General features: G+C 44.3%; 1 protein-coding gene across 7 annotated transcripts in view; it reads left to right on the forward strand.

Moving 5' to 3' along the window:
* sphkap (SPHK1 interactor, AKAP domain containing) overlaps window positions 1-10237 on the forward strand; it is a 123562-nt gene extending 113325 nt beyond the window's left edge. For 6 of the 7 annotated variants that reach the window (XM_076892247.1, XM_076892249.1, XM_076892248.1 and 3 more), the window contains 6 exons: window positions 210-3543; window positions 4870-5025; window positions 5878-5961; window positions 7581-7630; window positions 8754-8935; window positions 9104-10237. In XM_076892247.1, the coding sequence (XP_076748362.1) occupies window positions 210-3543; window positions 4870-5025; window positions 5878-5961; window positions 7581-7630; window positions 8754-8935; window positions 9104-9259 (3962 nt within the window). In that variant the 3' untranslated portion in view covers window positions 9260-10237. The remainder of the gene's footprint in view (window positions 1-209; window positions 3544-4869; window positions 5026-5877; window positions 5962-7580; window positions 7631-8753; window positions 8936-9103) is intronic. The other variant, XM_076892251.1, reaches the window with a different exon arrangement.
* The last annotated feature ends 7127 nt before the right edge of the window (window positions 10238-17364 follow it).

A 17364-nucleotide genomic window follows, 5' to 3' on the forward strand; every position in this document is an offset into this window, starting at 1 on the left:
TAAAGATTATAATTATTGTTGTTGCACTCAGAAATGTATTTTCTCTAAGGGAAATTTTAATTTGACACAGAGTCAGTGGAGGGCAAATCGGGATAATATTCTACTGTTGATGTGACATTTTGGAAACCGGTGGTGCTGCTTCCTAATCAGTGTAGACGTTTGTCATTCTCTCTTTCCACGGCTTTTATTTTTTCCCTGTCTGTTCACAGAGCCAGAGAGCGGTGACCTGGGAGAGAGCGTGCCAGAAGCTGCACAGAAACACTGTGTCAGACTTGCAAGTCATCGGGGACAGCTGGCACGTCATCAGCAAAGGGAGGATGCCGAGGTGAAAAAGGAAGGGCATCAGCGAGCAAGCATCCAGACTAAAGAGTCAGCGGGGTACTACGCCACCAATCTGGCTGAGTCGGTACTGCAGGATGCCTTCATACGGCTCTCTCAAGATGAAACCTCCTTTGCCTCAGAGGCAGCCATCAGTGTGTCCCTCTCTAGTTGCCCTCCCAACTTCAAGAGCCCTTCAAAGACTAAACAGCCTTCCCAACAGCGCACCTGCTCTTTTGAACTCCCTAAAATTGTCATTGTTCAGAGCCCAGACAGTTCTGACGGGGCTGCAGAATGGCCGGAGAACCAGGTGCCTCACGTGCCCGATCACGCTACCAAAACTGGAGAAAAGCAACAGAATGAGACGCAGGCTCACAATCCCCATGACAATGGCGGACATGTATCCAAACATGTAGAGGTGGCTTTGGCCTGTGCTGCCAATGTTATTGGCACTATTACTACCCCGCAGCTAACAGAACAGCTCGCCATGGAATCTGCTTCGGAAGAGGACGTCAATGAGGAGCTGCAGGAACCAGAAGATAAAGAAGAGTACTCCTTCTCCTCAGCTATGTGTGGCATGGCTCAGGTAGCCGGCGCTGTCGCAGCTGTGGACTTAATGGAGGAGCCCGGAGACGGCGGCGATTCGGACACGGATCCCGCTGAAATTTACACGGCGTCCCGCGGTCTGATGTCTGCTGCCGAGGCCTCCGCAGCCTTCACGCTGCACTGCAGCGTGGCAGAGGGAACCAGCGTTGAAGCATTTCGTGCCAACATTGCTGAAGTCCTGCATCGGGAAGCAGCTGAGGTGCTGACTCAGCCACAAGGCTACAGGAGTGTAGCCCATCTGCTGGAAACCACGCATAACAAGATAGTAGATGGCATTACGTTTTCCAAAAAAAGCTACACAGATGAAAGGGAGGTGGATGAATTAATAAATGAAGTGGCAGACAGTCTATTCAAGCACGCTTTAGAGAAGGCAAAAAAGAAAAAGGAACTGGAGGGTACCGGGAAGGAGGCGCCAAGCTTTCAGGTATTTCTGCAAGATAGTGTCAACAATCTGCTGTTTGATATTCTCTGCCTGACACAGAAAAAGATCAGCCACATCTCCACGTGTGACCAAGGGTCATGCGACACACGAGAGGGTGATGCTTGTGTTAAGGAACCTGCTAACATCAAGGAGGATGCCAAGGATCCATTAAGCCAATTACAGTGCTTATTTGGGCATAATGAGAATCTAAGCGGCGTGCTGCACTGCACAGATAAGTTATCCACAGTTGCAGGGCTGAAGGAGAAATATGCGCTTGAGGAAGGTGATGTCATTGCATCGTCCTCGGCAGCAAACATCAAAGAACAACAGCAGCAGTCATTGTGCAGGCAAACTCAGTCTAAACCCACTTCCTTGCCAGCCAAAGACTTTTCTGACAGCCAGCAGGGCAGTGGTGCAATCAGAGAGCCTTTAAGTGAAATCCCAGTTCAGGTCACAGAGAGGAGAGGACGACTGGGGACAGGCAGTGACAGCAGACAGGCCTCTCTGACACCTCAGTCCTCCCTGAACTCTTTCAGAATAGACTCAGAGTCCAGGACACCAATTACTTGCTATGCTGATGATTTGGCTTCCACGGTGGTGTCTATGGCCACAGAACTTGCAGCAATCTGTCTAGAAAACTCCACTGGGAAACAGCCCTGGTTCTGTGCCCTTAAAGGGTCCTCTGCTGAAGTCCCTGAGGGTTATTTGATCCCTGCTTGCCGCACAGTACTGAGGAGAAAAGAGGGTCAGAACAGCAATTCAGCTTCCAGAAAACATCGGGCGCCCCGCCTAAGTGAAATTAAAAGGAAAACTGAGGAGCAGCCAGAGCTAATGGAGCGGCTGGTCAACCGGGTGGTAGACGAGTCTGTAAACCCTGACGAACCGCAGGACCCATTTGCCCTCTTTGCCTCTGAGGTCACGGCTAGGATCCTGAACTGCCCTGAACTCAATGTGGTGGATACCTCCAAAACAGGCCAGCAGCGCAGCAGACTGCAGTGTGAGAGGTGGAGCCGTGGGAAGGCATCCAGTTATGAGAGCATTCCAGAAGAAGACACAGACCCATCCGGCACACCCAACACTCTGGGCCTGGGCAGCCGGTTAGGTCAGAACTTGAGTCGCGGCAGCTCGATTTCTAAGCAGTCCAGCTGCGAGAGCATCACAGATGAGTTTTCTCGGTTCATGGTTAACCAGATGGAGACAGAGGGCAGAGGCTTTGACCTTCTGTTGGACTACTATGCAGGGAAGAATGCCAGCAGCATCCTGGCTGCTGCTGTACAGCAGGCTGCATCAAAGAAAAACGGCCACCTTAATGTCAGGGCGTCATCGTGCCTGTCTAAACAGTCGAGCACCGAGAGCATCACAGAGGAGTTCTACAGGTTTATGCTTCGGGATATGGATAAGGAAAACAAAGAATATGGCATTGCAAAGACTAAAGAGTGGAGCAACAGCCTGTTCCCACCTCCTCTAAGAACACCCTTCTGTATACGTCAGTCTTCGGTGCCAGACCGGCGCTCCTCAGACTCGCGGCTGACTGTCAACTCGCCCATAAAAGCGAACTCTTTTGATGGATTTGCGCGGAATGTGCACGGGGACACATTAAATATCTTCCCCACCAACTCTGTGTCAGCCACAGGACTGTGCAAGTCAGACTCATGCCTCTATCAGAGGGGTAAGACTGACCAGATTACTGATATGCTAATTCATGAGACCTGGTCAAGCTCTATCGAGTCCTTGATGAGAAAGAACAAGATCATCGCTGATCCTGAAGACAGTATTGATTTGGAAGCCACAGGAGACTCGCAGCCCCATGTGCAGCAGTTTGCCAATCGCCTGGCAGCTGACATAGTGGATATTGGCAAATCTGCGCTGGGGGGACAGCAAGATGTAGGTGGAGGCACACCTGGGTCACATCCACAGGCGCACATGCCTGTTGGTGAAAGGAGGAGGGGGTTCAAGCAATCCCATCTACGCTGTAGCCGAAGTAGGTCGAGCCAGGAGCAAACTGGCAGCATCGGGGGAAGTGACAGCGGTTCAGCCTGCATAAGGGGCCCCAGAAATGTGCCGCTGATCCACATCGAAGGAGATCAGCGAGATGAAGAAACAGTCTCAAACCCTGAAAGAACAGGGGGACATCAAGAAGTGTCATCAGACACGCCGGCTACCAAGCATACGGAGAGAGCTCCCACCAACAGCAGCAGGTATTACACTGCTCACAGGCTTTTGTGTGAGTCCGACCCCTCCTTCTTCAGGCAGAGTTTTCTTTAATAACCCTGCAGCAGAATAGTCATCTACTGGATGTGAAACGTAGAGATTGATCTCTCTGACAAGAGTAAGGGAGAGAAATAAAAAAAGTGCTCGACTATTTTTAAACAAAGTATGAAAATCTGGACTAAACACATAAAATGCAGGTGTACAGTGCTATTTATAGAGTTTGATCAAAGCTTAGTCGGCACGCAGAGGATCTATTTACTGGGTGAACTAATCTATTTTAGCAGGTTTGGCTAGGCTGTGACTCACATTGTCTGGGTGATGTACTGTGTGTGCAGAAAGCTTTTAGCAGCTTCATCCTTTATCCACAGAGTGGCCGCTGAAGTCCCCTTTATCAGTACAAGCTGCACTCACACTAGGATAACAAACCACAAAACACTCGCTGATATTGAAATAGATAGAATCGGAACTGAGATTCTACTGAGACAGCCGAAATGACAAAGAATTTGGGGGCTGCATTGTCAGATACACGAGTAATTGAAACCAGACTGACGTTTTAGCAAGACAGGGACTTGGCATGGTGGTGAGATTTATTCTAATGCTGTAAATGTCTTGAGGGGCTTTCACGGGAGACAGCAGATTGTAGGACTGTCAAGGAGAACATTTTTAGTTCACATTTCTGGGGTAACAAAGACTGCATGTTTCCATTTGGACTGTAATGACACCACTAAAGTGTATGAGCAGCATCACTAATGTGCAAGAGAAGCCGATAAGTGGAATGTATGAAAGCTCAACGTAGAGTTTTATTGTTTTTTTTTTTTTGTTTTTTTTTTTTTGTAACGCTTGATAAAACGTGTAATCCAGAAACAAGTGGAGTGCATGTGTTTGTCCCTTGTGTGCGAGTGCAAGTCAGTCACTCGCCGATTCAATAAAACCTGATTTCCCTGCAGAATTGAGGATGGCAGCTCTCAATCATCTGATTATGACTTAATTTAATCAGTGTCCTGGAAAAAAAAAAAGCTGAAAATCCAACAGTGCCCATGGGAAATGCAGTGTGCTGGTGCATTAAAGATATTCAAAGGAATTGGCTTTCTTTTTAATAATCATTTCACACTCCAAAGACATTTGTCATTTGTAGAAAGTTACTGTTTACAGTAAGACATGATCCCGATATGGGCTTATAGAAAGGAGGTTAGTAGTAACAAATCTGGGTGTCTGCGTAACAATAGTAGTGCATAGAGGAGCAGGAACAGTAGCCAAAGTGACCAAAGCATTGCTGCCGACATTGTGGACATCTTGCGGTTTGCTCTCTCCAGCAGTGACAGGGACAGGACAGCCGTGGCTGCAGTAGTGAAGAGAGACAAGCGTTCTATGAGTGCTAGCAGTGAAGAGAGCATGGGGAGCTGGTCTCACATAACCCCCGAAGATGACCCCCACGAGGAGACCAGTAGTTTTATCCACCTGAGCGAGGGGTCAGTAACCGCTGCTCTTTTGATACTGCTCCAAACGCTGCTGCTCACACCCTCACCCCGCTCTCATTGGCCCATTGCTACTAACTGTGTTCTCCTGTGCCAATGCCAATTTACTCCCTGCCACTCCAGTATCCACACCTGCTAATGCAGTGTATGGCAAGAGAGCTCGCTCTGCAAAGCCAGTGGTGCAAGAGCTCTTATATCATGGATCAAAAGGCCAGCTCATAACATCCACTAAACCATTCTCTGCTTCATCAAATTCTCATTTATTTACCCAACTAATCACCTATTAAAATAAGTTTATGGTGTAAGATCCCCTTTTTCCTTAAAACAAAAAGAAGAGATGTATACCATAATGATTAAACTCATTTAATTTCTCAAACTGGACAATCAATGATCTGGGCAGTTCTGAGAGTTAATAGGAAGTAGCAAGGTACTGTGTTTAGAGCAAGAGTAGTTGTGCGCACCACCATAACACTGCAACCTCTCCATCTACCTGCTTACTTTAACTCTGCCTCATCCCTGATCTATGTTGTGACACAAGGGCACGGCTGCCGGCCTTGCCTGTCCACCCTCCCCACCTAACTGCCTCCAAATATGCCTCATCCCCATTTCCAGACGGACCAGCTGCCAGGCAAAAAAATACGAATCACCAGCTCTCCCAGCTTCAGTGCCCAGTTCTGCTGCAGCTGCTATTTATATGTTAATCACCAGCTAATAACATGACCTGCATCCCTGCGCTTGGACATTGTTCTCTTCACAAGTGAACGATTGTGTTGGATGTCTCGAGACATCATTTAAATGACACTTTTGCTGTTTTTTGTTTTTTGTTTGTTTGTTTTTCCTTCCTAGGAATGGGACCAGCAGCACGTCTAGCTTAGGCCTGGTAGACCTGGATTCTTTTTCTGATGTTCCCTCTCAAAGCACAGTAATCCAGTATGTTTCTGCTATCACTGTATTTCTCATTATGTCTCTGGTGTGTCAACAGTGACATTTTTAATACACACAAACCTTGCAGGTATTATTTTCTCTCACACATGCTAGACAAGGATATTAAGTGTCATTCCAGAACAAATAACAATTTTCTGTTTAACAGACAAAAGCCTTTTGAATTTTCTGCTTTTATTCTGTTCTTTTTCATTTGTCTAAACGGTAAATAATCAGGTTAACAGTGCAGATTTTTTTTAAAATATCCAAAAAGGTTCGTAATTTAGTGAACTATTAAAAAAATCGTATTTTAAAACCCTGATTCCACAAATGTTTGCATGCTTCATAAAATAAGAGAATTCTGTGATTTTCGAATGTTAAAAACCCACATTTTGCTCACAACAGAACATAGAAAACATATCCAATGTTTAAACTGAGGAAATGTTGCATTTTTTTTAAAAAGAAAAAGGGTCACTTTGATGGTCGAAGATGCCCCCCCCCCCCCCCCCCCCCCCCCACACACACACACACACACACACACACACACACACACACAAATGGTCATGGTTGCCACTGTGCAGCCTCTCCTCTTTTAACAACAGTCTGTAAACATCTGGGAACTGAAGAGATGCTGGATGGAGGATTCTAGCTGTTCAGCAGTCCTGAGTTGTCTTTCTTCATATTGTTTCATCATGCCCCAGATGTTTTCAGCTGGCAAAAACTCTGGTCTGGACTCCTCTTGCTGAAATATGCAAGGCCTTCCCTGAAAACGTTGTCATCTGGATGTTGCTCTAAAGACTGTGTATACCTTTCAGCACTTTCTAGATTATGTCACACGTCTTCTTCTGCGCATGGTAGATTTAACCTGCATTTGCGGATGGCACGGTGAACTAACAGACAGCGATATCTGGAAGTGTTTCTGAGTCTATTCAGTGATTTCCACACAGCATCCTGTTTTTAATGTAGAGGGCCTGAAGATCGCAGGCATCCAATATTGATCTTCGGCCTTGGTCCTTGTGCACAAATTTCTCTAGATTCTTTGAATCTTTCGATGAAATTATGCGCTGTCAGTGATGAGGTGCTCTAAGTCTGTATTCAAAGGAACAGTATTATAAAACTCTTCCACAATTTGTGAAATTGACCTAATTCGTTGCAAAATGTTCATCCAGCTGGGGTTTTTTTTTTTTTTTTTTTTTTTTTTTTAGCTAATCGTTTTCATTAACTTGTCAAATTTCCCAGTTCAAACATTTATGTTCTGTTGTGAATAAAAATTGGGTTTATGAGATTCTAATATTACTGCATTCTGCTTTCATTTACATTTTACAACATCCCAACTTTGGATTTGGGGTTATATTTTAATTACATGAAAATAAATACTGTTGCATTGCTTTTAGGTTACCAGAACATGTGCAACTTTGTAATTAGCGAGCTTTCAAGATGTGCTTGTATCCAGATTTTGCTACCTTTGGAGAGCCAGGCTTGATGCTTTTCCTTGCTGTAGCATTGCAAGTTGGTTATTTCCCATTTAAGCATTAATGATACTGCTTTTCCCAAAATTTCAAACTGCTTCATTAATGTATGTCAACATATGTGAAACTTTTAGTCTCCATTATTTTCTTTCTTTATAGCGAGGAGACTGAGAGATGCCACCTGGCAGGAGCCAAAGAGACTGTATTTGGTGAGTGTAGTTTCAAATTCGCAGTCATCAATGGTGTTATTTAGAGACTGGCTAATTTAGCGGATATTAGCTATTTATCAATTTGCTGGTATTGTTATTTATTAACTGTTAAAAAAAATCAAATAGTAGAGAAACAGCATTTAATGAAATTATGAGTGTTGATGTCGCATAGTTTGTCCTCTGGTGGACAATCTGCAACTTCCCTACTGGCAACACAGCACAATCTCAATTCAGCTCAATTAACAGTCGCCTCAAGGTGCTTTATATTGAAATGTAAAGACCCTGCAATAATAGAGAGAAAACCCCAACGATCATATAACCCATTATGAGCAAGCACTTGGTGATAGTGGAAAGGAAAAACGTCCTTTTAACAGGTAGAAACCTATTAGTTGATCAGCCAGAGATTAATAACGAAAAACGATTTAATGCAAAGTGGTGTATAACCACATAGTGATAAGAGGTGACGGAAGAAGAAATGCATCTAGGGAAGGCCCTAGCAGCCTAGGCCTATTGCAGTGTAACTAAGGGATCAACAACCAGCTGATCTGAGCAGACTTGGGTGAGTAAATGAATAAAAACATGCAACAAATGTTGCATCTAGTTCATATTCTCGTGCGTGTGTAAGAAAAAAACAAAACACTGACCGATATATTGGAATGTTGGATTTTTGAATCGCCAAATAATTGCTCTTAAAGTCTTATAGTGTTATATCCACTTGTGAATTATACACCTTCCTCAGTTTAAACATCTTATTACTCATCAGAAACTCTTGAGGGATTCAAGGCAGAGTGCTGTGATTAAGCCTCAAAAATTACACACGTGTGTGTGTGTGTGTGTGTGTGTGTGTGTGCGTGCGCATAAAATCTTAAAGGTCCATTGTTCCAGAAGTGTTTTATCTCAAAGATCATCATTGTTTAAAGACGAAGCAAAACTGAGCCCAGGAGAGCTGAACACGCTGCGTGACTACATGCTTTTTCTTTTGATGTTTCAGTGAGTTTAGAACAGGCTGAATTGTCTGTGCGCCCCAACACTGCTTTGTTAGTGAGGACAGTATAGCTATCATCAAGGTGTTATTCAGTGCTGACTCGTACTACGTTATGCCATATTATATTTGATCTGTTAGAGAGCAGTTCAGCAAGAACAGCAGGCGACAGAAGCATCAGGGAGCTGTTGGTGGTAAACTGTGACCTCGAGCCAGAGTGCATGGACCTGGAGCTGAGAGTGGCTCTACAGTGGATCGCTGCCTCGGAGCTAGGCCTTCCTGCTCTCTACTTCAGGAAGTCCAAAGAGAAGAGAGTTGCAAAGGTAGGCAAAGTTGCTGGCTTGTCAAATAATACATTTATAAGCAGATCATGTTACTGATGTATTGTTTTTGCTTTTTGTTCTGGTCATTTTCTTACCTGATTTAACTGTGGGGGGGAAATCTACAGCTCATGAGACTGTACCTTTTTTTTTTTTTTTTTTTTGTCCCAGTTCCTGAGGGTGGTCCACCTGATGTCTCAGAAGGCGTGGAGGATTGCAGACTTGTTTGACGCTGTGGTTCAGTTCTGTAAGATGCACGAGAAAGCGGAAGAAGCGGGCAAGTCTCTCCAGTCAAGCCTGTTCGATTGGCTTCTGGAGACACTTTAGGACACTTGCCGCCTCTAATCGCAAACAGTAACAATACAAGCTCACTCATTCACTCGCATTTGTAACATGTTCCTGTTTGCGCGTGTATAGTCTCATCACACCAAGTGTCTCCTACCGAGAGCTGAAAGCACGACGCAATCGGCATACTTGAGAAATTCATACCTCTCACCCTTGTCCAGTTGGACCGATCTCCCTTTAACGAGAGGATGTTCTTGTTTCCAGAGTTACCTCTCTAGCGTCATGCACGCAAACACACGGCAAACTGTAGGTACACGGGTTGGACGTTCCTGATGGGAATGAATCAGCCCTCCAGTGATCATAGTTAGCAGGTTCTAACTGCTCCAGATTATATAGAAAATACATATTTACAAATTCACACAGTCGAATCATGGCTTTATTTATTTATTCACTCAGAGAAAGGCACCTATAGGACATACTGTAGGAAAATCAGGTTGTAGCCTTCCCACAGCTCAACATGCTCAAACCTTTTGTATTAAAACTACTTTTAAAAGAGGCTCTTTAAATCTAAGCCCAAAAAAGCCCTGACACTTTCTTCTGATGGTCACATTGAAGTGCACATTTACTTAATGTAAGTAAAAGGTCCAGATTTTTGTTGTCCATTGGCTAACGTACCACCTCTGTTGTGACTTTGAAACTCAGTACGTATGATATTTTATTCATGTTACTTAAGGGATTATTTTGGATAGCTGTACTGTATATACTGTAGATTTTGAACTGCTGCACCTTGGAGTAGTGGACCGCTCCTTTAGCTTTTGCTATGTCTAAAAAGACAGAGTAAGGTTTGTAATGTTGAATTTGTATGTGGATTTGGTCAGTATATTTCTCTACTTAGTGGTAATCTTGTGTTACAACAGCATCGCGGGGGGAAAGCACATGACACAGCTGTAAACTTGGTCACAGTAGAAATGAATGTATTTATCTTTTGACATCAATAAATTTCTGTGATGTGAAATAAGAGCAAGTGTTGTGTCATTTGTAAACCAGGGAAAATAAAATCTCAATATTCAGGGGTGCATTTATGCACACTATTACACTCCACTGAACTGTTTCCCCAAAAAGAGAGAGAATTAAAACTACTAAACACAACCATACTGATAGGTTTATTATTGTAGTTTGCATTCAGGAACGGTGCTGTATACAACTGATGCATACAACTGTATAACGCCAATTCAAAACAGCAGTCTCCTGCAATATTAGAAACCCCAAGAAACACACAAACCCCTGTGAGCAAGCTCTCTGTGACAGTGGGAAAGAGAAACTCCCTTTTAACAGGAAGAAACCTTTGGTAGACAGAACCTGGCTCAATGAGTGGCAGCCATCTGCTGTGACTGGTTGGGGGTGAGGGGAAAGAGAAGGTAGTATGAACAAAAAATATTGGCTGACTGTTTCAGTGGTGGTGTCCTATTACAGTCCCGCATTTTAATTGAATGAGCTCTTTAGAAAGAGACATTTTCTCACAAAGGCAGACTGCGTGGCTAGGTGCTTGATTTTATACACTTAATACATTTGAATTTAAAGATTTAGTACTGTGGCCCTACAGCTCTGTTCATGTATGTAGGTCTAGCACAAATCTATAAAAAGGTATAAAGGTTTTATAATCTTAATCTAAATCTCCTTATCATAAAAAATCCATAAAACCATATTTCAACACAGAGCTTTAAAGTAGCAATTTGAGAATTCCCAAACGTCATAGTTTTTAGTTGTGTGATAATACGGGGACTTGGCGAGAAAAACACTGTTCTAACATGCCAGCTATGACAGACACTTTATAGAGCTGCCTGCCAATTTTCCATCAGTTTCAAACCACCAGCTTTTTCATGAGCTCTCGAAAGAAGATAAAGATATCTGATCGAACATCATGTTTGGGAGATTTAAAATCCATATGTCAATACAGAGAATTTCAGTCACAGACTGCAAAAGGATAGTCAATGTATTTTCAGTCTGGGTTGGACAATAAATCTGCAGTTTGAGTGATGAAGAACAAGAAATTCTTTATTGTCAAAGCAAAGGTGAGTGCTAATTAACTAATGGTAGGCAGCTACCCAACAGTATTTAGAGGTTTCAGGGTCACTACAGTCAACACTGTGGGGCAGTATTTGACAGGTTAGTAATATGTTAGCGCTGGGCGACTTTCGCACTTTGGCCGGACGTTGTATGCTGGGTGGTGGGTTAGCAGATGTAGAGCAGATAGCTCAAACAACCAGATATGCAAATGACCTGAAATATCATGAGGTGAAGAGTGACTTAGCAGATGCAGTTCGGGAGAAGGACCCAACTCCTAACTTTGGAGTCATTCCAAAAATTATTTGGGATCCCAAAAACACACCCAGAGAGTGTTTAGCTAAAGCAAAGGAACAATGGTTGTTAGGAACAGGAATACATCCGGGGAAGGAGGGTGAAAGTAGAGCGTGGTGTCGTTCGGCAGTGCTGGCAGGGCTGCCCAACCAGGTTGCAGTTGACTTGGAAAAGAACCCAGATTTTGCCGTTGCAGACTCGGTGCAGTGGGAGAGACATGTGACCCACAGACTTCAGCAGGAACAGGATTTGACGAACAAACAAAAGAAAGAGTTAGATGAAGCACAGGCGCAGCTGCTTAGGTTGCAGCTGGGTGAGGCTCGCGAAAAATATAATGCGAAGAAAAAAGAACCGAAAGAACTAAATAAGACTATAATGGTGGCAAGGCCTCAGCCCGATCCTGTGCCTGACTGGCCAGATCAGGATCCGGGTCTCTACCCTGATGACCGTTGGCCCGCCAATGCACCAAGGCAGCGTCAACCCGTAGGGAATTGGGGGACCGGTGGACCGCAGAGAGGGCGTGGTGGATCCGTGAGGGGAGGACAAAGGGCTCGGAATCCGGGGAATCCTGGCAGTGTGTCTTGGACTGCCTGTTACAGCTGTGGAGCAGAAGGACACTGGTCCCGAGAATGCCCTGAATCGCAGCGAAATTATCAGAGGCGAGGCTATCAACCCCAGGCACAAGGAGGCCCAAGACAAAGAGTTGCTTACAGGGGAGCACATCAGGCTCCAAACCCGAATGCAGCACCAGCCCCCCAGTACCCAGTAGCCGACTGGGGCTGGGAGGGGGAGCAATACTGATGGAGCCCGGAGAAACTGAACAGCGTGGGGACGGCAGAACCTATGCTGTCAATGATGATGATCCAGCATTGACACAGCTGGGAAAACAGACTTTGAAGCACCAATATGTGGTGTCCTCACAGGTGCCTGGAAAATCTCATGGGCAGGGACCTGCTTGTGAAACTGGGATCACCTTCAAAGACTCAATATTTAAGTCCAGAACTCTGAACAACCCACTGCCGAAATCTACTGGGGGAGGCTAGTGGAAGAAGGTATTCTGAGACATTATCAGCTGTGGAAACCCTGGATAATGAGCCTGGCCGTCTATTCCCCTCCGCGAGATCCTTTCCACGTTACACTCTTTTATGATAGGGAAGATAACGATATCTATCGGGAACAGTTCCAGTCTGATCTTGAGGGACAGACGTGGAATGTGCAAACACATAACATTTATGTTGGACCAGAAGGTGTGGCCGCGGCTGTGAAATTTACTGATGAACAACTGCCTTGGTACAATGTGGGAGAGGATTCAGCCCCTCACATTACATTGGCGGTCCACGAGGGTCATGGGCCAAGAGATCTGGGACCAATGGTCAAGCGGGCGCTGGACAACGCATGCTGGCAAGGCACCCAAATTCCAAATGTCTGGTATGCACCAAAATGTAAAATATATCGCATAACTTGTTTGTCCAACGATGCAGTGATCTTAGAACATAAAGAAATCTCCAGAATACATGGCAGGGAAAGAATGGATCATCCTGATGCAGTAGCTGAGCTCTCAAAATTGCCTGGTACTTTGTGGTCCGCAGGGCCCACAGATGTGGGTCTAGCTAACTGTTCGCCTGTCCTGTTCCGGCTGAAGTATGACATACCATTTAACAGACCATAATAGAAGCACAAAACTGAAGACCAAAAGTGGTTCACATGTATTGACCTAGCAAATGCATTCTTTTGTCTCCCACTGCACGAGTCACTCAGAGACATTTTCTCATTCACATACAGAGGCCGCAAATTTAGGTACACACGTCTACCATAAGGCTTTGCACTCTCACCAGGAATTTTTAATCAGGTGTTGAAAGAGGCATTGTCCCCATGTCAACTGCCAGGGGGCTGTACATTAATAGAGTATGTTGATGATCTTCTTATTGCAGCCCCGTCAGCAGCGGCCTGTACGGCAGCATCGCTCGTGGTGTTGAACAGATTGGCGGAGTGTGGCTTCAAAGTGAGCAAAGAAAAACTGCAGTTGGTCCGGCCAGAGGTAACATTCCTGGGCCGGGTGATCGCACACAGATCAGTGGGGTTAATGAACACACACAGAGACCAAATTCTGACACATCCAAAACCAAGAACTGTGAAGGAGTTGCTTTCCTTTCTTGGCTTGACAGGTTACAGCAGGCAGTTCATTCCGAACTATGCGGGTAAAACGGCCCCTTTAAGGGATCTGATCAAGAAAGTTGGTGTTCGAATTCTGAAGGCTGAATTGCCTTGGACGCCGGACACAGAGACAGCGTTCATTTCACTAAAACAGGATTTGTCAAGAGCCACAGATCTGGCCACACCTAACTATGATGAGGCATTTCATCTTGATGTTTCAGAAACAAAGGGAGTTGTGAATGGTGTGTTGTTTCAGAAAAAAGGGGGAGGTAGGGATGTACTTATGTATGTCAGCATAAGATTAAATTCAACAGAAGCAAGGCATCCCACATGCACACAACACGCAGCAGGAGTAGCAAAGATAATTCAGAAAACAGCACATATAGTGAGGGAACACCCACTGAAAGTGCTTACTACACACAGTGTAGTGGCCTATGTGAACTCACAGGCATTCACAATGACTCCACTGACGCAACAAAGGTTCAGCAAAATTTTAGAGGCGCCAAATCTGGTATTCACACATGAAGGAATAAATATGGCAGACCTAATGGGGTCAGGAGAACCACATGACTGTATTAAGAAAGCCCAGGTTGAAGGAAAAATCGAGGGACAACAGTCGGCCCAGAGAGCTGAAGTGATAGCCCTAACTCGAGCCCTGAGGTTGGCTAAAAACATGAGAGTGAACATCTACACTGACTCAGCATATGCGTTTGGAGCAGCTCATGTGGAACTGGCTCAGTGGAAGAGAGCCGGGTTCAGAACGGCCACTAATGCACCCATCTGTTACAAAAAGGCCCTGGAGGACCCAGACGAGGTAAGTATTATAAAATGCAAAGGCCACTCACAAGCAGACAGTATGGTGGCAAGAGGAAATCAGAAAGCTGACGAAGCCGCAAAGGAAGCAGCGGGCTACAAAGGACAGAGACAACTGGTGCAGGTAACCCCAGAAGAGGAGGGTAGCACTAATAGCATGGGAGAAGTTAGACAGGCTCAGGAGGAGACATCCCCAGAGGAAAAGGGGGTGTGGGAAAACAAAGGAGCCTGGCAAGATGGCGGTTTGTGGAGGGGGCCAGATGGGCGTCCCGCTTTAACGGCCAAAATGGCGGAACAAAAGGTGAATGAGGCTCACGGGCTTGGTCACGTGGGAGTGAAACAGATGGAGAGAAATTTGTGCCGATGGTGGCATCCTGATTTGAGAAGGATGATACTGGAAAAGGCCAGAACGTGCCTAATTTGTGGGGCACACAACCCAAAGCCAGCAGTAAAACCTGAAGCTGGTAAGTTTCTCATGCCAGGAAGGCCAGGAGAAGAGGTCGTGATTGATTATACCGACATGATTGATACAGGCCCAGGTGGGGTGAGGTATTTGTTGGTGTGTGTGGATGTTTTGACTGGATGGCCCGAAGCATGGGCGACCAAATGTGAAGACGCGAAAAGCGTGATTAAGTGCTTAATCATTACATTCCAAGGCATGGGTTTCCCAAGAGAATTAGATCAGACAATGGTACTCACTTCAAGAATAAAGATTTGCAAGAGGTAGGGAGGATGAACCTAAATTTGAAAAACAAGTTGGCTAAAATTTGTGCAGACAGGGCTAAATTGGGTCGCAGCCCTGCCCATTGCTTTGATGACCATAAGATGTTTATGATGATGTTAACTTTGTATTTCAGGTGCAGTTATAACTATTTTATACATATTGCATTTTGTGCTTTTAAAGGAGTTGTGGCTCAAATTTGTCTCTGGAGGGTCACGAGCCTTTGGCTAGCGCTATGATTAGCCAATCTACTGTGAGGATAATATGAGTTCATGAAGGATTGCACACGCTTACAGACACAGAGTTAAGAAACACACATGACAGTATTGATTCCAGGCAAAAGGCCTTAAATTCATTTAGCTTTTAACTGAACTTAAAGAAGGACCAAAGAGGAAGGAAAGCATATATTTTGGTTAAGTCTGATACATTAGAATTAGAAGGTATTGTTACATTAAGGGAGCAAAATGAAATAAAAAGGTTATACCAAAACAGGTGATAACATAGGAAATGTGAGGTTTTAAAATGAAGTTAGTGTTAACACATAGGAGTTGTTTCAAGGCAGCATTTAGCTATGATGAAATGTATACAGGAGTAATTGCTTATATGCTTAAACTTAATTGATTGAAGTGGTTGTTTTCTTTTGGAGTAGATTAGCTTGCAGCAGCGACAACTTGTGCATAGGATGTTGATGATCAAATAAGGGAAAGTAGAGCGAGCAACTGGACGTGAAACCAGCGCTTAAAAGAATTTTAAAGTGATGAGTAACGTTGAAGAGTATACATAAATACAAGTCCATAAGTTAAGAAGATAATTAGGATCAGGCTTTTAATTAAAGAGTCCCAGATAGGATAAGTTAGGGAGATGCAAGAAAAGGTGTTTTGTTTCCTTTGCAGAAGACTGATCTCGGCGACCACAGGAGGGGCGAGGATCCTGGAGATCTCGAGGTTCGAGACCACCAGAGAAGGGTCTGCGTGAGGACACAATGTATTGTGACCTCTGGTTTTCCAGAGGTCAAAAGGGGGAGTGTCGAGGAGGGAAATTATTTTACTGCTATTGTTAAATAATTGTTATTGCATTAATAATATAATTTGCAGCATGGATATTGCATTCCAAGGTTTAGACAGTGTCTCTTTCAGAAAGACTGAGTTGCAGGCTGACAGGAAGTTGTATGCAGAAAGAAGCAGGAAGTTATTTTGAGCCGCAGGCTAAGACGAGGCTTTAACAATGTAACAGATAGCTTTATCATTTTATATTAAGGTTTTAGTAGAGGTTCTTGATTAAAACATTTATTTAGTAGAAGACATACACATAGTCTCAGTGAGCTTCTGGTCTGGTAAAAGGTCAGAAGTGTAAGAGGTGACACAAAGAGCATGTGAGGTCAACACACACACACACACACACTTTAAATTAGATTTATTTAGAGGAGAGGTTAGTTATGTTTGGCTGTAACTGCAAAATTGTCTTGGTAAAAGAGGAACCGTTTCTTGGTGTCTCGGCAAGAAAGAGGAACAAGACAAGAACTGAAAGGTAGACAGGAAGGGCTAGCCATGAAAATAGAAGATGATTTTCTAGGTAAAAAGTCATGATGATGTTGATCTGATCTATGTATAAAATGTATCTGTGACGCATGAAGGGGCGTCAGTAAACAAACCCTGATGCTATAAAATATCTGTTCATGCTTTGATTAAGTCGAAGACTACTTCCTGTCTGCGTACAGAGTTTTCTTCCCACGCGTGTATTCATTAAAATCTTCGTTTGACTTCACCCGGCCGGACCAGTGTGGTTATTCTTCGATCACCTCTTGTACCCTTCCTCAATACTGAATCTTAACAGTGTACACAATGTAACATGACATAAATCTAATCAGAGCTTTTTTCCAATGTCAGTTTAAATTACCCATGACTAACAACCTTAGTGTGGACAAGGAGGAATGTATGTGATTTTTACGTTGCACTTGTATGGAAGGGACTTTGCAAGCGTTGCTGTGTGATTTGTTTGTCACTGTGAACCGAGTCACAGACTCATTCAGCATGTTGTATAGCAAAAAATAGTGGTGGGAAGCAAAGGAAAGCCTGTGTTTTCTCATCAGGTGGGCACTCCT

Source organism: Maylandia zebra, linkage group LG14, assembly GCF_041146795.1.
Source record: "Maylandia zebra isolate NMK-2024a linkage group LG14, Mzebra_GT3a, whole genome shotgun sequence".
Classification (NCBI taxonomy): Eukaryota; Metazoa; Chordata; class Actinopteri; order Cichliformes; family Cichlidae; genus Maylandia; species Maylandia zebra.